Source organism: Neophocaena asiaeorientalis, unplaced genomic scaffold (assembly GCF_003031525.2).
Source record: "Neophocaena asiaeorientalis asiaeorientalis breed wild unplaced genomic scaffold, Neophocaena_asiaeorientalis_V1.1 scaffold540, whole genome shotgun sequence".
Classification (NCBI taxonomy): Eukaryota; Metazoa; Chordata; class Mammalia; order Artiodactyla; family Phocoenidae; genus Neophocaena; species Neophocaena asiaeorientalis.
The window spans coordinates 3,560,274-3,576,690 of record NW_020172141.1 but is presented as its reverse complement, the minus strand read 5'-3'; the positions used below and the strand labels follow the sequence as shown (position 1 = coordinate 3,576,690).

Sequence of the window (16,417 nt, the reverse complement as noted above, 5' to 3'; positions counted from 1 at the left end):
ACTGGGGGTGAGGGGCTGGAGGACGCTGGCAGTCCCCCTCCAGGTAGCTCCCCAGACTGCCCTAGAGCAGTTGAGTGGCAGTCACCTAAAGAGGGTGGTCCTGAAAAGGGGGAGCGGAAGGCCCGCCAAGAATGGGCCATTCTGAGCCAGTAGAAGGTCAAGGCCCGCGTGAGCCGCCTCGTCATGGGTGGGTGGCGGTGGCGGAGGCTGCGTTCTGACTCCGCATGGTACGTGGGCTCGGTGTCTTTTAACAGCAGCACGAGTAAAGTGCCTTCTCCTCTTCTGGAACATTCCAGCCTGATTCTGGTGTGGGGTATAGGAATGAACAAAGCCACAACTGTTTTCCTCCTTCCTCTCATGAGAAGAGAACATTGGCTGCCTAGAAAGTGATTGTTCACGGACAAAAAGCGTTCTCGCTGGATTGGAAGCCCCCTGGCCCTAGTGGGCGGTGGGGAGATGTCATTTGTGCCAGGACACAGGATCACAGTGAGAAACACTGACGTGGCTGGCAAGCTCTTGCCACCAGTGGTGTCGTCACTGTGGTCTGCCCAGCAGTTGCAGGCAGAGAAGCCCAGCTGCCTCCGGGTCCTGGCAAGGAGCTGGGGACGGAACACCTGAGCCTTGCCCTTCTGGCAGCAGAGGAAGGTAAATCGTGGCCCTCTCTGGCACTTTAGGAAGGTGGGGCCTGCCCCGCCGCAGACCCGCCGGGAGCAAGGCCTCGCCCTGCTCACCTTCCTCCTTAACTCCGGAGAGCTCCGGGGAGCGGGGGGGCATGGAGTCCGCTGGCCTCATCAGAGCAAAGGCGCGGTCAGCTCAGATAAATGCTAAGTGGTGGTGGCCACGGATTGGTGGAGTGTGGCTTTGGGATTCATCTCGAGAAGCCTCCAGCTCTGGCCTTTGAGGAGTCACAGTCTGAGTGGAAGACGGGCTGAAAACAGAGGCATCTTTTCTTGCAGACACTCAACGGCCACGAGGGAGCTGTGAAGTGTCTGTGCTTCGACCAGTGGCATCTCCTGTCGGGAAGCGCTGACGGCCTGGTGATGGCCTGGAGCATGGTGGGAAAGTACGAGCGGTGCATCATGGCCTTCAAGCATCCAAAGTAGGTGCCCAGGAAACCGTGACCCAGCTCCTGCCCCGCTCTGTCTCCTGCCAGAGCCCAGACTTCGCTCTTCAGCAGATCGGTCCCCTCTGCTCCTTGTCCGTCTCTGCTCCCTCTTCTTCTGCGTGTCGTCCACTACGAACACCCCCTCTCCTGTCCTCCCTTATTTCTCTTAAGAAATAATACTAAATGTGGATTTTGAGAGGTTATTGAAACTTTACACTTACGGCACATGGCATAAATTTGTATCTGTTACCTACCAAACTTAGGAATATTGGCAGAACTGTCCCCCAAATAATGCCAGCTCCACTAAGCTTAAAATCTTGGAATTGCGTGTTCATAAAAGCTTAAAATTATCCAAGTGCCAAAGGTTTAAAAATAACCAAGGGCTTAAAGAAGGAGCTTCCTTAAAGCCTGCGGGCTTGATTCTATTCCAGGATGGCAAATGGATTTCATTGTACACTTCCAATCCCAGTTTAGTGATGGTGGCTGCTTGGAGCCAGTTAAGAAGTACTCTGAGGTCACATCTAAGCTTATTTGAAAGGGTATTGTGGTCAGTTAATGGTTCTGCCACAGTCATGGGTTTTACAGGCTGCTCTGTGCCACTTCTGTACTGCATGAATAATGCTTCTTCCCCTGAGTGCATTATAAGAAATACCAGGAAACTAAGTGCTGTCCCAATCGATTGAAAGAGTAAATGGGCCTTCCAGGAGGATCTATCACGGGATAGTTATTTAGTGAAATATGGCCCTATATTTCCTTGTACCCTCACAGGAACCTCTTGAACAGGCAGACTGGCTTTGTGGGCGGTGGAGGGGGATATGGGCGTTTATGTGTATGTTCTCTCTCTGGCGTGTATGACTGCATTGTTGACAGGTGGGTGTCAGGAAAGGCCAGTGTTCAGTGATTTACCCAACCCTTGGGTGATTCTCAGTAAGCTTCTCAGCATATCATCTGGATTGTCAAAACCTGACCTCAAGGAGGGACTCAAACTTTGTGAGGTCACCTGAAAATTGTAACTCTGCGTTTTTAAAACCTTCCAAGCATGATTCAGTAAGATTTAGTTTACTTATTGGAAAATAATTGTTCCCAGCAAACTCAGCAGTATGTTCAACATTTCATCAATCTATGAGCCTCCCACTCTTCCTCAGCTATGAGACCTTCTGAGACCATTCCCACTTCCGTCGAATGGCAGCCCAACATACCATTCACATTGGCTCTTGATGCCTTGTACAGTTACAGCAAATCCATAGACAGTTACAGTACACCTGGAGGACATTGTCAATGTTCTCATTTTTAGGGCCCTTTCTCCCACTCATCTGTAGTAGTGCTGTGTATATGTAAGTGCTTAATAAATATTTCCAACTGATTGATAATGAGGACTAATTTGACAGATTGCCTTCCTGGAGGGTTCTAACGATGCACTGATACCCATCTTTAGAATATGACATGGATGAAAAAACATATATTTGCTCTCTGTCCTTCGTGGAAGAAGGACCAGAGAAAAAGGGCTCCTTTCTGTTCTCTTGGTCCAACATTTTTTTTAATCCAAAATTAAGATTCTGTATACAGCGTAGGAGAGAATGGTTATGAGGAATGAAATTAGAGGATGCAAAGTAGGGCTGACAAAAATGATGATCCTTAGAAAAGCTTCTGTACCCTGGAGTGTCTTTTTTTTAAAAAACCCTATTCTTTAATGTCTTTTCCATAGCTAGTATTGTACTAATATATTTTTTTGCAATTTTAAAATTAAGATATAATTCACATTACATAAAACTTACCATTCTGTAGCATACAATTCAGTGGTTTTTAGTATATCCATAATGTTGTGCAACCATTACCACTATCTAATTACAGAATATTTCCATTAGTCAGTAGTAATGTCCTCTGTTTCATTTCTGATTTTAGTAATTTGACTTTTATTTCTTATTTTATTGGTCAGTCTAAGCAAAGATTTGACAATTTCTAGCTAAAGGTTTGTTGATCTTTTCAAAGAACAAACTTTTCGTTTTATTAATTTTCTCTATTGTTTTTCAATTCTCTTTTCATTGATTTCTGCTCTATATTTTCCTTCCTTCTGCTTGCTTTGGGTTTAGTTTGACCCTTTTTTTTAGTTTCTTAAGGTGAAAGGTTAGGTTATTGATTGGAGAAATGTGAGTATTTGCTGCTATAAATTTCCCTCTGAACACTGCTATAGGCTGCATCCCATAAGTTTTGATATGTCGTGTTTTTATTTTAATTTATCTCAAAGTATTTTCTAATTTCCTTTCTAAATTCTTCTTTCCCCCAGTGGTTATTTAAGAGCATGTTGTTTAATTTCCATACATATTTATGAATTCCCCAAATTTCCTTCTGTTACTCATTTCTAATTTAATTTCATTGCAGTTGGAGAACATACTTTATATAATTTCCATCTTTCAAAATTTACTGACACATTTTATGGCCTAATGTATGGTCCACCCTGGAGAATGCTTCATGTGCACTGGTATGAATGTGTATGCTGTTGTTGGTGGAATGCTCAGTATATGTGTGTTAGGTCTACATATAGTTTATAATGTTGTTTATGGCTTGTGTTTTCTTGCTGATTTTCTGTTCTATCCATTTTTTAAAGTGTTGCATTGAAGTCTCCATCTATGATTATTGAGTTTTCTATTTCTCCCTTTAATTCTGTGAGTTTGGGGGCTCTTAGGTGAATATGCATTTATAATTGTTATATCTGCTTGGTAAGTTCACCCTTTTATCATTATACAATGTTCTCTTTTGGTCTCCATTAGCAATTTTGTCTAAAAGTCTATTTTGTATGATATTAGTGTAGCTACTCTGGAGCTTCTTTGGTATGGAGTATCTTTTTCCATTCTTTCACCTTTATTTGTGTCTTTGAATCTACAATTGAGTCTCTTGTAGACAGCATATAGTTGGATCACGTTTTTAATCCTTTTTCCAATGTCTGCCTTTTAATTGAAGAGTTAGCCCATTTACATTAAGTGTAGAATGGACTTAACTCTACCATTTTGATATTTTCTATATAGTCTTTTGTATTTTTTTGTTTCTCAAGTCTTCTATTATGGTCTTTTTGGATATTAAGTGAATATTTGGATATTTTCTAGTGTGTCATTTTAATTCCCTTTTCATTTTTTTCCTCTATATTTTTGAACTATTTTCTTAGTCGTTGCCCAGGGGATTACAATGAATGTCTTCATTTATCTAGTTCACATTAATATCAACTTAATTTCAATAGTATACAAAAACTGCTCCTATACAACTCATTTTCCCCCCGCTTTTATACTCTTTTTGTAAACAAATTAAATCTTTATATCCTGTGTGTCCATTATCATAGACCTATAATTATTGTTTTATGCAGTTGTCTTTTAAATGAGATGAAAAAAAGAGTTATAAATTAAAAAATACATTTATGCTCTGTTTTATATTTTCCTAGGTAGTTGTATTGATAGTTACCTTTACTGATGCTCTTTATTTCTTCATGAGGATTTGAATTACTGTCTACTGTCCTTTAGTTCAACCTGAAGGACTCCATGTACCATTTCTTGTTAGGTAGGTCTGCTAGTGATGAACTTTCAGTTTTTGTTTATTTCGGAATTTCTTAATTTCTCCATTTTTGAGAATGGTTTTGATGGATATAGAATACTGGGTTTACAGTTATTTTTTTACCCTTTCAGCACTTTGAGTAGGTCATTCTATTGCCTTCTAGCTTCCATGGTTTCTTATGAGAAGTCAGTTATTAATGTTATTGAGGATCCTTTTTATGTTATGAGCTGCCCTTCTCTTACTGCTTACAGTTTGATTATAATACGTCTAGGTGTGGATCTTTTTGAGTCTATCTTAGTTAGAGTTGAGGTTCTGGAATGTGTAGATTAATGTTTTTCATCATGTTTGGAAAGTTTTTGGCCATTATTCAAATATTCTTTCTGCTCCTTTCTCTCCTCTTTTTCTGGGAATCCTGTTATGCATATGTTGATGTTTGATGATGTCACACAGACTTCGGAGATTCTGTTCATTTTTCTTCATTCTCCTTTATTTCTGTTCTTTAGACTATATAGTCTCAATTGACCTCTCTTCAAATGCTTTCCTTCTTCTGCCTGCTTGAATCTGCTGTTGAGCCCCTCTAGTGAATTTTCATTTCAGTTAGTATAGTTTTTCAACTCCAGAATTTCTGTTTGGATTCTTTTATAATTTCTAATTCTTTATTGATATTCTTTATTTGGTGAGACACCATTCTTATACTTTCCTTTAGTTTTGTGGGCATGGTTTAGCTCTTTGAACACATTTAAAATAGATGATTTAAAGTCTTTGTCTAGAAAGTGCAACCACTGGGCTTCCTTATGCACAGTTTTTATCGATTACTTTTTTCCCTGTTTATGGGCCGTACCCTCTAGTGTCTTTTTACACTTTACAACTTTTTTGCTGAAAGCTGTACATTCTGAATATTTTAATATGACAACTCGGGAAATCAAATTCTCCCCCATGCCCAGGGTTTCTTTCTTTCTTTTTTTTTTTCTAGCTATTTGTTGTAGTTTTTATTGTTTGTTTGTTTAGTGAGTCTGTATTCTTTGTCTTGTTTGGCCACCGAAGTCTCTTTTATTACCTTGGTGGTGTGCTCATGACTGGAAAGAGATTTATTGGAACACCTGGAAACAAAATACCCCCCATTCTTTGCCAAGGGGCTCTGTGTGCCTGTTGAGGGAAGCCTTCAACACTCAGCCAGACAGTTTACAACTCTGCCTTAGCCCTCATTTCCTGCTTGTGCAGACCATCAAGGTCATTCAAGAGTGAGAGCTTAGGGCTTTTTCAAGTCTCCCCCAAGCATGTGCACAGCCCTGGGCGTGTATGTGGCCAGATAGAGTCCCAGAAATACAGCTGAGCTTTTCACAGCCCTTACAGACATTTCATTCCCCAGTTTTTCCTCCAAAGCTTCTTGGTTAGTGTATTGTTTGCCCCAGCAGATATCTATTGCCTTAGGCAACCATGACTAAAATATTTGCCTATGTTTTTAACAAAACATTCCCCCCACCTCTACCCTCCCCAGGTAGTAGGTTTAGCACTGGGTAAGTTCCTGGTAAGATGAAATAATAACAAGTTTTTTGAGCCAGTCTCCCAGGAAGCCACCAGACAGGTCAGATAATAATTCATTGTGAATGAGGTCTGTTCTGTTGCCTCCAGTAGCAGGAATGCGGGCTGTTATTGATATTTTCATGGCTGCCACTGGGCTGGAGAGTTGGGATTGGACTAGGGTAAGTTAACATGCCACAAAGTCCACTGTTCCTACTGAGACTAAGATCATTTTCTTGTCTAAGTGCTCCCTGGGTTGCTGCAAGCCTTTGGTTATTTTCCAGAGTTCCAAATAGTTGATTCTGACAGTTTTTGCCAGTTTCTTCATTGCTTTTATGGAAGGATGGAATTTTGGAGTTCCTTCCTCCACCATTTTCACTGACATCACCCTCTGCAGTCTCTTTTGATAAAAGAGGAACAAAGAAGGAGACAAATGACTTATTTTTAGAACAGAGATAAACCTGAAAGGAGACTGGGTTATGCCAGGACCATGAAAACTTGTGTCAGGTATGGGCTAAGTTTTAAAAATACCTTGATTGATTTCATCCTGACAGCAATCCTCTGAGGCAGTTCCCCCTTTTCATGGAATAGAAAACTGAAAACTGAGAGGTTAAGTTATTTTCTCAAGGTTATATAGTCAATAAGAGGTAGGATCAGGTTTTGATCCCAGGTCTTCTGATCCCAAAGCCTGTGTTTTTAATCACCAGGCTATAATGGTATAGGTTGAACCACCAAATGTCACAGGAACCCATGAGAAGTGTAGGTTTAGCTCAGCAAGATCCAAAGAGATACACAAAGAGGCAACCCTTCTATCATGAGGCATCTCTCCTAGTGCTGGATTCCCCCACAGGTGGACCGAGGTGCATCAATATAGTTATTGTATTTCCAGCTTAAGAAAAAACCGGAACTTTGTTGGACTTTCTTATACTTATTTTATACCTTAGATTGGTCTATCTATCTATCTATCCATCCATTCATCATGTGAGGTGGGATTCGAACCACATTGGCGTCTTTGCTGCTTTTTGAATATCTCCTGTCTTTCAAGGTCTTTGCTATTTCTGTTCTGTTAGTTGTTGGGGCCTTGAAAAGTCTTATTATTGGCTCTGGGATCTGACCAAGGCCAAATGGCGTGGGGTGGATGTCATTCTTTTAACGTACTGTAGCAACAATCATACACTGAAACGTGAGTTGACATTCACTTTTCTAACAAATGTTTATTGAGGGCCTGCTGTGGGGCTAGGCACTGTGCTGGGTGTGCAAAGATGGATAAGATGTGGACTGTGCCCAAGAGGTTCTGACAATATACCCGAAGTTTGTGTGTGTGAGTGGAATGAGAGGAGAATGAAGGTAAGGGATGGTTTTATGGAGAAGGTAGCACGTGAGCGAGGCCATGGATGGACTTGGATGGGTAGAGACGGCAGGAATCAATGGATCTGCTTTACAGATAAGATCTAACAAATTGGTGGCATCAAGGTCCATTTTTCAGTAGCATTAACAGCAATGGGGTAATTACACTTCTCAGAATTGAATACTCCAACTTACCTGGAGCCCAAGTTGGAGCCAGCTGTTGTAGGGAGAATTTTGTTGGAGGCATCTACCTAAGTCTTCTCCTGATCCCCTCTCTTTTCCTGCTGGTTGTCACAAAAGGGAGCTCAAAAATCTCACCCCTGGGTACAATTTTCCTTGAGGATGTTTCACTGAAAGAATTAAAGCCACTAATTTAAGAACCAAAAGAAACTGCTCAAATACCAGGTTTTTGCTTATTATAAAGATGATTATTTTCCCTTGTTTTTTCTTTGTTTCTTTATATAACAATGCTACTTTTAGAAAGATTCAAAACGTTAAATACTTCTCAGCATGAGAAGTATTAGCTAGGAATCAAATTGTAAGAGAGAAGCATGGTCATCTCTGTATCAGACCAAAAAAGAATCTGTGACTTAAGCTTTTTTGTTTTGCCACCTTGTGGCACTGTGACCAAATTGCAGGAAAAATAACAGAATATGGGGGGAGATTCCATCTGTGTCTTGAGGGTTAATGGTTTACATCCAGAATCATAGAATGATGGCAAACATCGTTTCAAGGACAGTCACGACCCCTGCCTCCCAACAGTACCCGAAATGCCCCAACTCCAGACACACCCACACAGTTTGCCAGAAGGTGGGTACTGCCCATTGCTCTGTTCCCTTCCAGGGAGGTTCTCCACGTGGCCCTTCTCTTCCTCCGGGTCATCAGTGCCTGTGCAGATGGCAAGATCCGCATTTACAATTTCCTAAACGGGAACTGTCTGAAGGTGATGAAAGCCAATGGCAGAGGTTATCCTGTGCTGTCCTTCTTTATTCAGGGCAACAGGTGGGTGGTAGGTCAGAGCCCTGAGCATTTCTGTTTGGATGATTATTTTTCCTCCTATGGGACACCGGCCCCGGATTTGCTGGCAGCAGGAGAGAGTGGGCCGTGCTCCGCTCCAGTCTTGGCTGCAGTAATAGGCTCGTGGGGGACTCATGGGACTTCACACAGAACTTAGCAATCAGGGACCACACTACTCTTCATTCGTTCTGGGTGTCTGATCCAGTCACGCGATGGGTTCGATACAGCTCTGCCGTGGGGACCGAGGTTCTGCCAGCCTGCAGCCCCTGATCCCACGTCCAGCCTGAGAGCTTCCCAGCTCTCTGTGTCTCGCTTCTGATGCAGAGTGACGTGCAGGAGGGCGGGAGTGGCATTGGCAGGCGGCCCAGTGTCCAGTGGGGCAGAACTGAGCAGATGAGTTTACAGAAAGCAGAACCATGACGACACTCACTGTATATAATACTGTGTTGTTAGACGCTAGGTTCAGGGTGATATTATGTGAAAATACCCAACTAGACTTAACTTTTAAATTCTACCACAGCCTCACTTAAGACATCACTTAATCGCTTCGAACCACATTGCCTTCCTCCTGATTAGTCCTCCTTGCTTAAAGCAGGGGGGGTGCTAGTATACGAAGGCTCAATAAATGAATGGTTTTCAGTTACGAAGTCAGAAGGCTATAAAAAAAGGTCACCTTTGACCTTTTCTTAATCATGACATCCGAAGAGAGATGTCAGCTTGAGCAAAATATGTCTGAAAGAGATTCCTAATTGGAACGATTCCCCAAGTTCCATTCCAGTGCTTCCAACCGTAACGAGTCACTTTTATGGAGAGTTTACGCTAACAGTGACAGTCTTAAAATTGCAGGCTTTTGGCGCAGAAAGGAGCCCACACATAGCATTTCCATTTCTTGTTTATGGTTATGGGAGACCTAGGAGCAGAGGTGGGGGAGGAAAAGCAATGCCCTGTAACCGCTGTGAAGCCCAGGAACAGTGGGTGGGTAGGAGGTGATGTTGGGGACCCCGGGTTTAGAACTCTTTTTTTCTCTAGTGGCATGAGAGTGGGGATTAGGGAAGACAGATGTCCTCCTGCTTTACAAAGTACAAATGTTCTGTCTGAACGTAGAGCGTGCACAGACACCCAGAGCGATGGCTTGAAGGGGGTGGGGCTGGAGGGTCAGCGAGGGCTTGAAGGCCTCCCCCATTAGAGTTTTCCTCACCCCATCACGGCAGTAGAGCCATGGCATTTGGATGCTGTGCTTAAGAAAAAAGGAGTGAACTTGAAGACATCTGTGTGCAGAGTAGCTAAGCCTTCTGACTCGGGCACCCCAGGTTCTTGGCACTCACTCCAGGAACGGAAATTCGTTAAAAAATATTGTAATCCGAGAAGCGAAGTAATCAGGACGTGTGTGCCTTGTTCACATCTAATTTCTAAAGAAAACGGCTACAGAGCTAACGACCCCCGCCGCACGGCCTGCCACCTTTCTCCGCCCGTAGACCCTGCAACAACCTACACCACCCTGTCTGTGCGGTCATTTCCCGGGCACTGATCCCTTGGCCTCAGGATCGGACGGGACGGTAGTCCAAATGCATATCTGGAAGCCGGGCGGTGGCAGCCTCCACACTCCTTTTGTGGGCAACCCTGTCGCTTTGGTTCCAGGATGGTGATCAACACAGAGAGCAACATCCTTATGTTCCAGTTCGAGAATATCAAGTGGCAGTACTCCCTGGAACGGGCCAAACAGAAGAAGAAGGACAAAGAGTATGCCAGGGAAGAAAACGGCCTCGCAGAAGCTCTTTCCAAGTCGAGCACTCAGATTTACAGCCCTCAGGAATCCATACCTAGCAAACACACGGCCCAGGAGTCCCTGTTCAGCAAATCTCACAGGTCCCCAGTTCTCCTGAGGGCATCCAGGTTACCTACAGGTAAGAATCGAATCCCAGGCAGCCCAGTGGTACCCGGTGGAGCAGGTGAGGGGCTTCCGGGACCAGTTTCTCTGTGGAATATTTCGGTCAATGGTTTCTTGATGATATGAATCCCAACCTGTATGTCATTCTCTTTGATGTGACAATTTGATAGCCAGCTCAAGGGGATCTCCTGATTTTCAAGGCCTAAGTTTTCAGACTTACTAGAATCTTTCTGCAGTAGATGACACTAGCCCTTCGTACTTGCCATTAAAACAAAAACCAGACAACCAACATCCTCCCCCTTGCGCCCGATCCAAGCATATAGTACGTGATTATTTCCTTAGGACACAGACAAGATGTATTGTACTGCAGAAAAACCTCCCCTGCGGAACATATTCTCTGTAGACCTCTGACTGATAACATGCGTACCTGGAAAATACTAGATCAATAGATCACCTCCAAGAGTATTACACCACAAACGGTCAGTTAGGACAGAGGACCGAGAATTTCAGATAATGCATAAAGCTGGATAATCAGTAGGAAACGGGGGTAGGAGGGGGGCGTCAGGAGGTGATCTAGATGGACCTTCGGCTCCAGGTGATTGCCTAGTTTCATGGGACAACAGGAAGCAACAAACAGTAAAGTGATCATTTGGGTGAAAATCAGTTGAATTATCGGCTACGCCCCCAGTATTCATACCTAATTGAATCACATAATTACTACGGTTTCCTTCTCAATCTTAATTTAGGAGTGTTAACGGAGGCATCTCTAAGTCAAGGAACGCCAAAGTCACCCCGAAGAGATGGCAGGAAGAGACCGAGTTCTAGGGAAGCAAATGGCATGGGCACCGAGCAAGAGAATTTGGAAGCAGAACCCCTCGCCAGAGATAAGAACGGTGACCCTTCATTCTGAATTCACGTGGCAAGATTCAATCTCTCTCTCTTTCTCTCTCTCTCTCTCTCTCTCTCTCTCTCTTTCTTTGTTCAGTCTGATTTTTCAGCAGGTTCATCAATCAGTTTGCTTGCATTCTGAATGGATCAAATGCCCAGCTTCTCCTAAGAGTGGTGGGTTTTCCCTAATCGTCCCCTTACTGACTTGAGGCCACACAGAGCGAGCGCCTTTCTCAGAGCTGAGCCTCTGGTTTTGGGCTCACAGTCAGCCTCCTCACTTCTTGGACTGTTGTGTCATCAATCTGAGTAATGGGCTCGGCGGAAGGGAGAAGAGGCAGTGGGGCTGATTGCAGAGGCGTTTTAGGGGGGTTTCATGGGGGAGGAGCTGGATTGGGGGGTGCTCTACATGTGAGATAAGGGGATCAGGGAGATAGGCGGGGAGGGGCTTTGGAGAAGAGTTACCATGAATCAGGTGTCCCTTTGTTGTTTTCGAGAGACTCTGGTAAAGATTTAAAATGCCTTTCAAATATTTTTGGCTAATATAGTAGTGTTTCTTTGAATCAAACTCCCTGCAGAGACTAGCTTCAAGGTGAGGGTAAAACAATTGAGTTTTGTGAGGTCTGTAATAACAATGGGCATCCTTGCATATACCTGTCTCTGTATACCTGTATAGGTATACCTGCGGGGTAAAGTCCTAGGTGTGGCATCGCTGAGCCACAAGGATGATTGCATTTTAAAAGCTAGAAGGAGATCGCCATAGTTGTCTTTAAAAACTGCTGTGTCACTTTTCACTCCCACCAGCGATGCTTGAGAGCTCCCGCTGCTCCCAAGCCAACACTGGGTGTCCACCATCATTTTGCTCATATGATAAGTAAAGATGCTATTTGCATTTCTTTAAGGTTGATCACTCACAAACTAAATGTCCCTCAGTGGGCAGTAACTAAGTAGGTGATGACAAAGCCATACTATGACAAAGGCATATTATACAACAGCTAAAAATGGATGAGGAGCCCCATTTTTTTTTTTTTTTGAGGTACGTGGGCCTCTCACTGTTGTGGCCTCTCCCGTTGCGGAGCACGGGCTCCAGACGCACAGGCTCAGCGGTCATGGCTCACGGGCCCAGCCGCTCCGCGGCATGTGGGATCCTCCCGGACCGGGGCACGAACCCGTGTCCCCTGCATCGGCAGGCGGACTCTCAACCACTGCGCCACCAGGGAAGCCCATGGAGCCCCATTTTTGACTTGGAAAGAGATCCATAATGTATTATTATATGAAAAAAAGACAAGTTACTGAACAATGAGCCCATCACAATTCCTTTTAATAGAAGGAGAAAAACTGTGTTTTGTCTCTCTCACACACACACAGAGTGGTGTATTCTGGAATTGGATGAAGCACGGGGAAGACTTTGACATCTTAATTTCATTTAGATAAGACCTACTTGGTCAAGGAAAATTATACACTGTTATAAAATTGTGAAATCAATACCCTGTTGCATTTTCTTTGCTAGTTTTATTGGTGCAGTTTGAGGTGCAGATTTTACTTGCTAGGTCAGACTAGACAAATGCCTTCTCCTTTTCATGGTTCAGTTATGCATTTTGTAAAAGGAGGATAATGTTTTCAGTGTGTCTGTGAGGTATTGCAGGGATTCAAAAGCCCAAATGAGAGACATAGTAAATTTGCTCACCTGTGAAGACATCGTTGCTAACTCAAGGGCCTTAGGCATCTTGGAGGCCTTGACCCTAAAGTAGCATGCCAGAATGAATCTCTTGTCCTCGTCAGTGGCTTTTGGACCTACAAAATGTTCACAACATTTGGGGGGACTTCCCTGGTGGTCCAGTGGTAAAGAATCCGCCTTCCAATACAGTGGACGCGGGTTCGATGCCTGGTCCGGGAACTAAGATCCCACATGCCGCAGGGCAACTAAGGCTGCGTGCCACAACTACTGAGCCCACGCACCTCACAGGCCACGTGCTCTGGAAGCTGCGCGTCTCAACTAGAGACGATTCTGCGTGCCTTAACATGATCCGATGCAGCCAATAATAATAATAAATAAATCTAAAAAAAAATGACAGGTGATTTTTAAAACAAACCAAACCAAAACAAAACATTTAGGGAACTCCTGTTCAGGAACCGCCTTTTGGCCATTTGATAGTTTCAGTTTTGCAGGGGTGACGTGTTTTTTGAAGGCAGTTTTGATTTTGAGAAACATCCAAAGATCATTTGGAGTCAAATTTGATGAATAAAGTGGAAATCAAGCTTTGCCATCCAGGTTTTATTTAAAAATATAGGTATGTTACTGAAACTTTGTAAGGCCTATAAATGGGGTGTGAAGGTCCTTCCCACAGGGAAGTTTCAGGAATGTGTGGAGCACAGGCATTACATATGTTCCTTCCAAAATATGTGTATCTAGAGGTTAATACACACTTGTACACAAGTACTAGCATATTTGTTAAAAACGTGTGTTAAATATTTTGTAATTTCTCGTCTCATAGAGGATTTTTGCTCACATGATGGCAGCATGTCCACTGGGTAACAAAGACCATAGTCTGAATAGCAGTTGGAATGGATTTAACTTTCATACGTAAGTACTTAATGGTTTTCACGGAACACTGGTTTGTTTTTCTTTTCTTTTTTTTTTTTAAAGCAGATGATGTGGAGGAAATACCAAAACAAGGACAACTGGGAACTTTGGGAGACTTGATCAGTTGCTCAAAGAAGAAGTCCTGGTGCATCCCTATGTCACCTGACCAGTTCCTCCTGACTGTGAATGCCCTGCAGAAAGCCCATAATTCTGGGGAGTTTGCCTATCCCCGGAGGCCCCAAACCCAGGTCATCGATGCCTGGGGACCTTCCATTTCATACCCAAGGAAGGTCCTGAGTTTGAAGGGACGATCGGTCCAACATGCTGTCGATCGGTTGAGATTGAGCAACCCTCCCATAGACATGAAACAAACCAGTATTCCCCTTGAAATCCAGAAGCGTCAGCCTAACCTGAAGAACTCTGTGCACAGCCCCAGAGTCCAGTCTACCATCCCCCAGCCGGTGCTCATCTTCCCCAGGTTCTCTGGAAGCTTAAAGGCTGAAGACCCGCCAACCAGTTCAACTGATGGAGCAGTGCGCAGCTTCAGCCCCTTAACCAGCACACAGGTCATCCAGCCAAACCGCGTGCTGGCTCCGCCGATGGGCACGACGGCCCAGGCTGCCAAGAGAGATTGGCCCCGCTTCTACACGGCCCTCGACCCCTTCAGGGTGAACACGGAGTTCATGCTGCTGACTGTGAAGGAGGAGAAAGAGTACGAGGAGGCCAAGATGAAGGAGTTTCAGGCCATAAAGCCGGCTGGAGGGGTTGACCTGGAAAAAGCCAGCAGAGCTGCCTGGGTCAGGAAGATCAAAGGCCTGCCCATTGATAATTTCACGAAACAAGGGAAAACAGCAGCCCCTGAACTTGGGCAAAACGTGTTTATCTGAACCAGCCTTGGGAAATTGCAGCGTTTTATAATAATCAAAAAACCAAGTGGATGTTGGTGTTCGGCCTCTTTTTGTTTGTTTTCAACTGTTCCCTGGCAATTAACATGGGGACTCTTTAATTATTTTCCTATAAGCCAAAGAACTGATATTTATCAAAGTAAGAAAACAGAGAGGCTGGGGGTGATTGGCATCTGTAGTTCCACTGAAAACCATTCAGTGAGAGGCATGGAAGCCCTGTTTCATTGATGGGAGATGTTGGAAGTTTGATACCACTCATGGCTACCAATTTAGGGCTGTCATTTCTTCTAGCAAATGAACTGATGGGATTATATCAGAATAATGCACTGGAGTTCCCTGGTATTTTCGTATGGAAGCCTGATGAAGCTCAATGAGTTCAATTAAGAATCTAAAAGGAGAAGCCCTCAAATTGCATTCTTCCTCCTCAGGGCTAACTCCTATGGAAGAGAATTAGGCACATTCATCCTTTCTACATTAATATCATGTGTGTTGAGGTTGCTACTTAAGCCTGCTGAGGTTGGTGTCAGGGGCCAGGCAGGTGATTTAGACGTGAGCAGCCCAGCATAGGGGCTGTGGCCCATCAAAGAGCACAAGCCCCATGTAAAGGGGGTAGCTCCTACTCAGTAGCTCAGCATGGCGTAGGATGGAAACCATTGAAGCAGAATGCAGAACAAAACAACAAAACACCAACCCCACAAAACTCCGCAACCCACACACTGAGTGGGCCACCAAAACCCTGGCATCGGTAGGCTGGATGCACAGGCCACCTGTTCCCAGCCTCCGCTTTCACCTCCAGGTGCAGGAATACCATCATTTGCCAAGCTTTCTCTCCCTGGAGAATTTTTTCTCCATTCTTAGGAAATCAGGTTTAAAGTAGCACTGGCAAACAGCCATGTAAAAATTGTGATTTGAATGGAAAGAATCCCTTCAATTAAGGAAACGTGCTTCTACACATTATTCCATGAGCCTTCCAACAGCCGTTTGACAGCAGGCTGGGCAGATAGGATATTGTTATAATCACAGTTTCAAAGATGACATGAAGTCCCTGAATTTCAGCTCCTTCAAGGGGCAAGATCACAATATTCGCAGCTAAACTTAAAACCGTGATAAGAATAACATCTATTGAGTAGGTATGGACCCTGGAAGGGAAGGACACATAGATGTTAGCTAGATAATTGGTTAAGTGGAGTAGACGGGCTCAAACCCAGGGGGCTCAGACTCCGGGGCCCACGCTCTCAGCCTCTCTCCTTACTGTTTCCAAGGTCTACCTTCCTCCCTTAATAAGACCTGCCATGTTTAGGGTCCTCCCGCCTACTTCTTCTTAATAACATTTACCCTTTCGCAGGAGGACATTTATTTCTTCAACTGCTTCCACTATTTAAGGTACAAAAGTAATCCTGTACGGAATTACACGTCATCGTAAAACACTCAAACGAAATGAAAACTATGGAATAATCATGCCCCTGACCCCCACCCCTGCCCTCAGCACATCCACACTAGAGGAATGACACTCTGTAGGCGGCAGCAACATCCAGGCAACAAACCATGAAGTTCCAAAAGCAGCATCTTTTACTTTCCTCTCCTGCTTGGACCTGCCCGTGCCCCAGCCTGAGTCCTGGCTTCTC

At 44.1% G+C, this 16,417-nt stretch overlaps 1 protein-coding gene across 1 annotated transcript in view; it reads left to right on the top strand.

Annotated features, from left to right (window-relative positions):
- The window catches only part of FBXW10B (F-box and WD repeat domain containing 10B), a 35,470-nt gene extending 20,696 nt beyond the window's left edge, over positions 1-14,774 (top strand). Inside the window, exons 10-15 of the mRNA XM_024752671.1 lie at positions 157-162; positions 957-1,099; positions 8,357-8,515; positions 10,169-10,434; positions 11,165-11,221; positions 13,951-14,774. Coding sequence (XP_024608439.1) covers positions 157-162; positions 957-1,099; positions 8,357-8,515; positions 10,169-10,434; positions 11,165-11,221; positions 13,951-14,774 — 1,455 coding nt within the window. The remainder of the gene's footprint in view (positions 1-156; positions 163-956; positions 1,100-8,356; positions 8,516-10,168; positions 10,435-11,164; positions 11,222-13,950) is intronic.
- Positions 14,775-16,417: the final 1,643 nt, after the last annotated feature.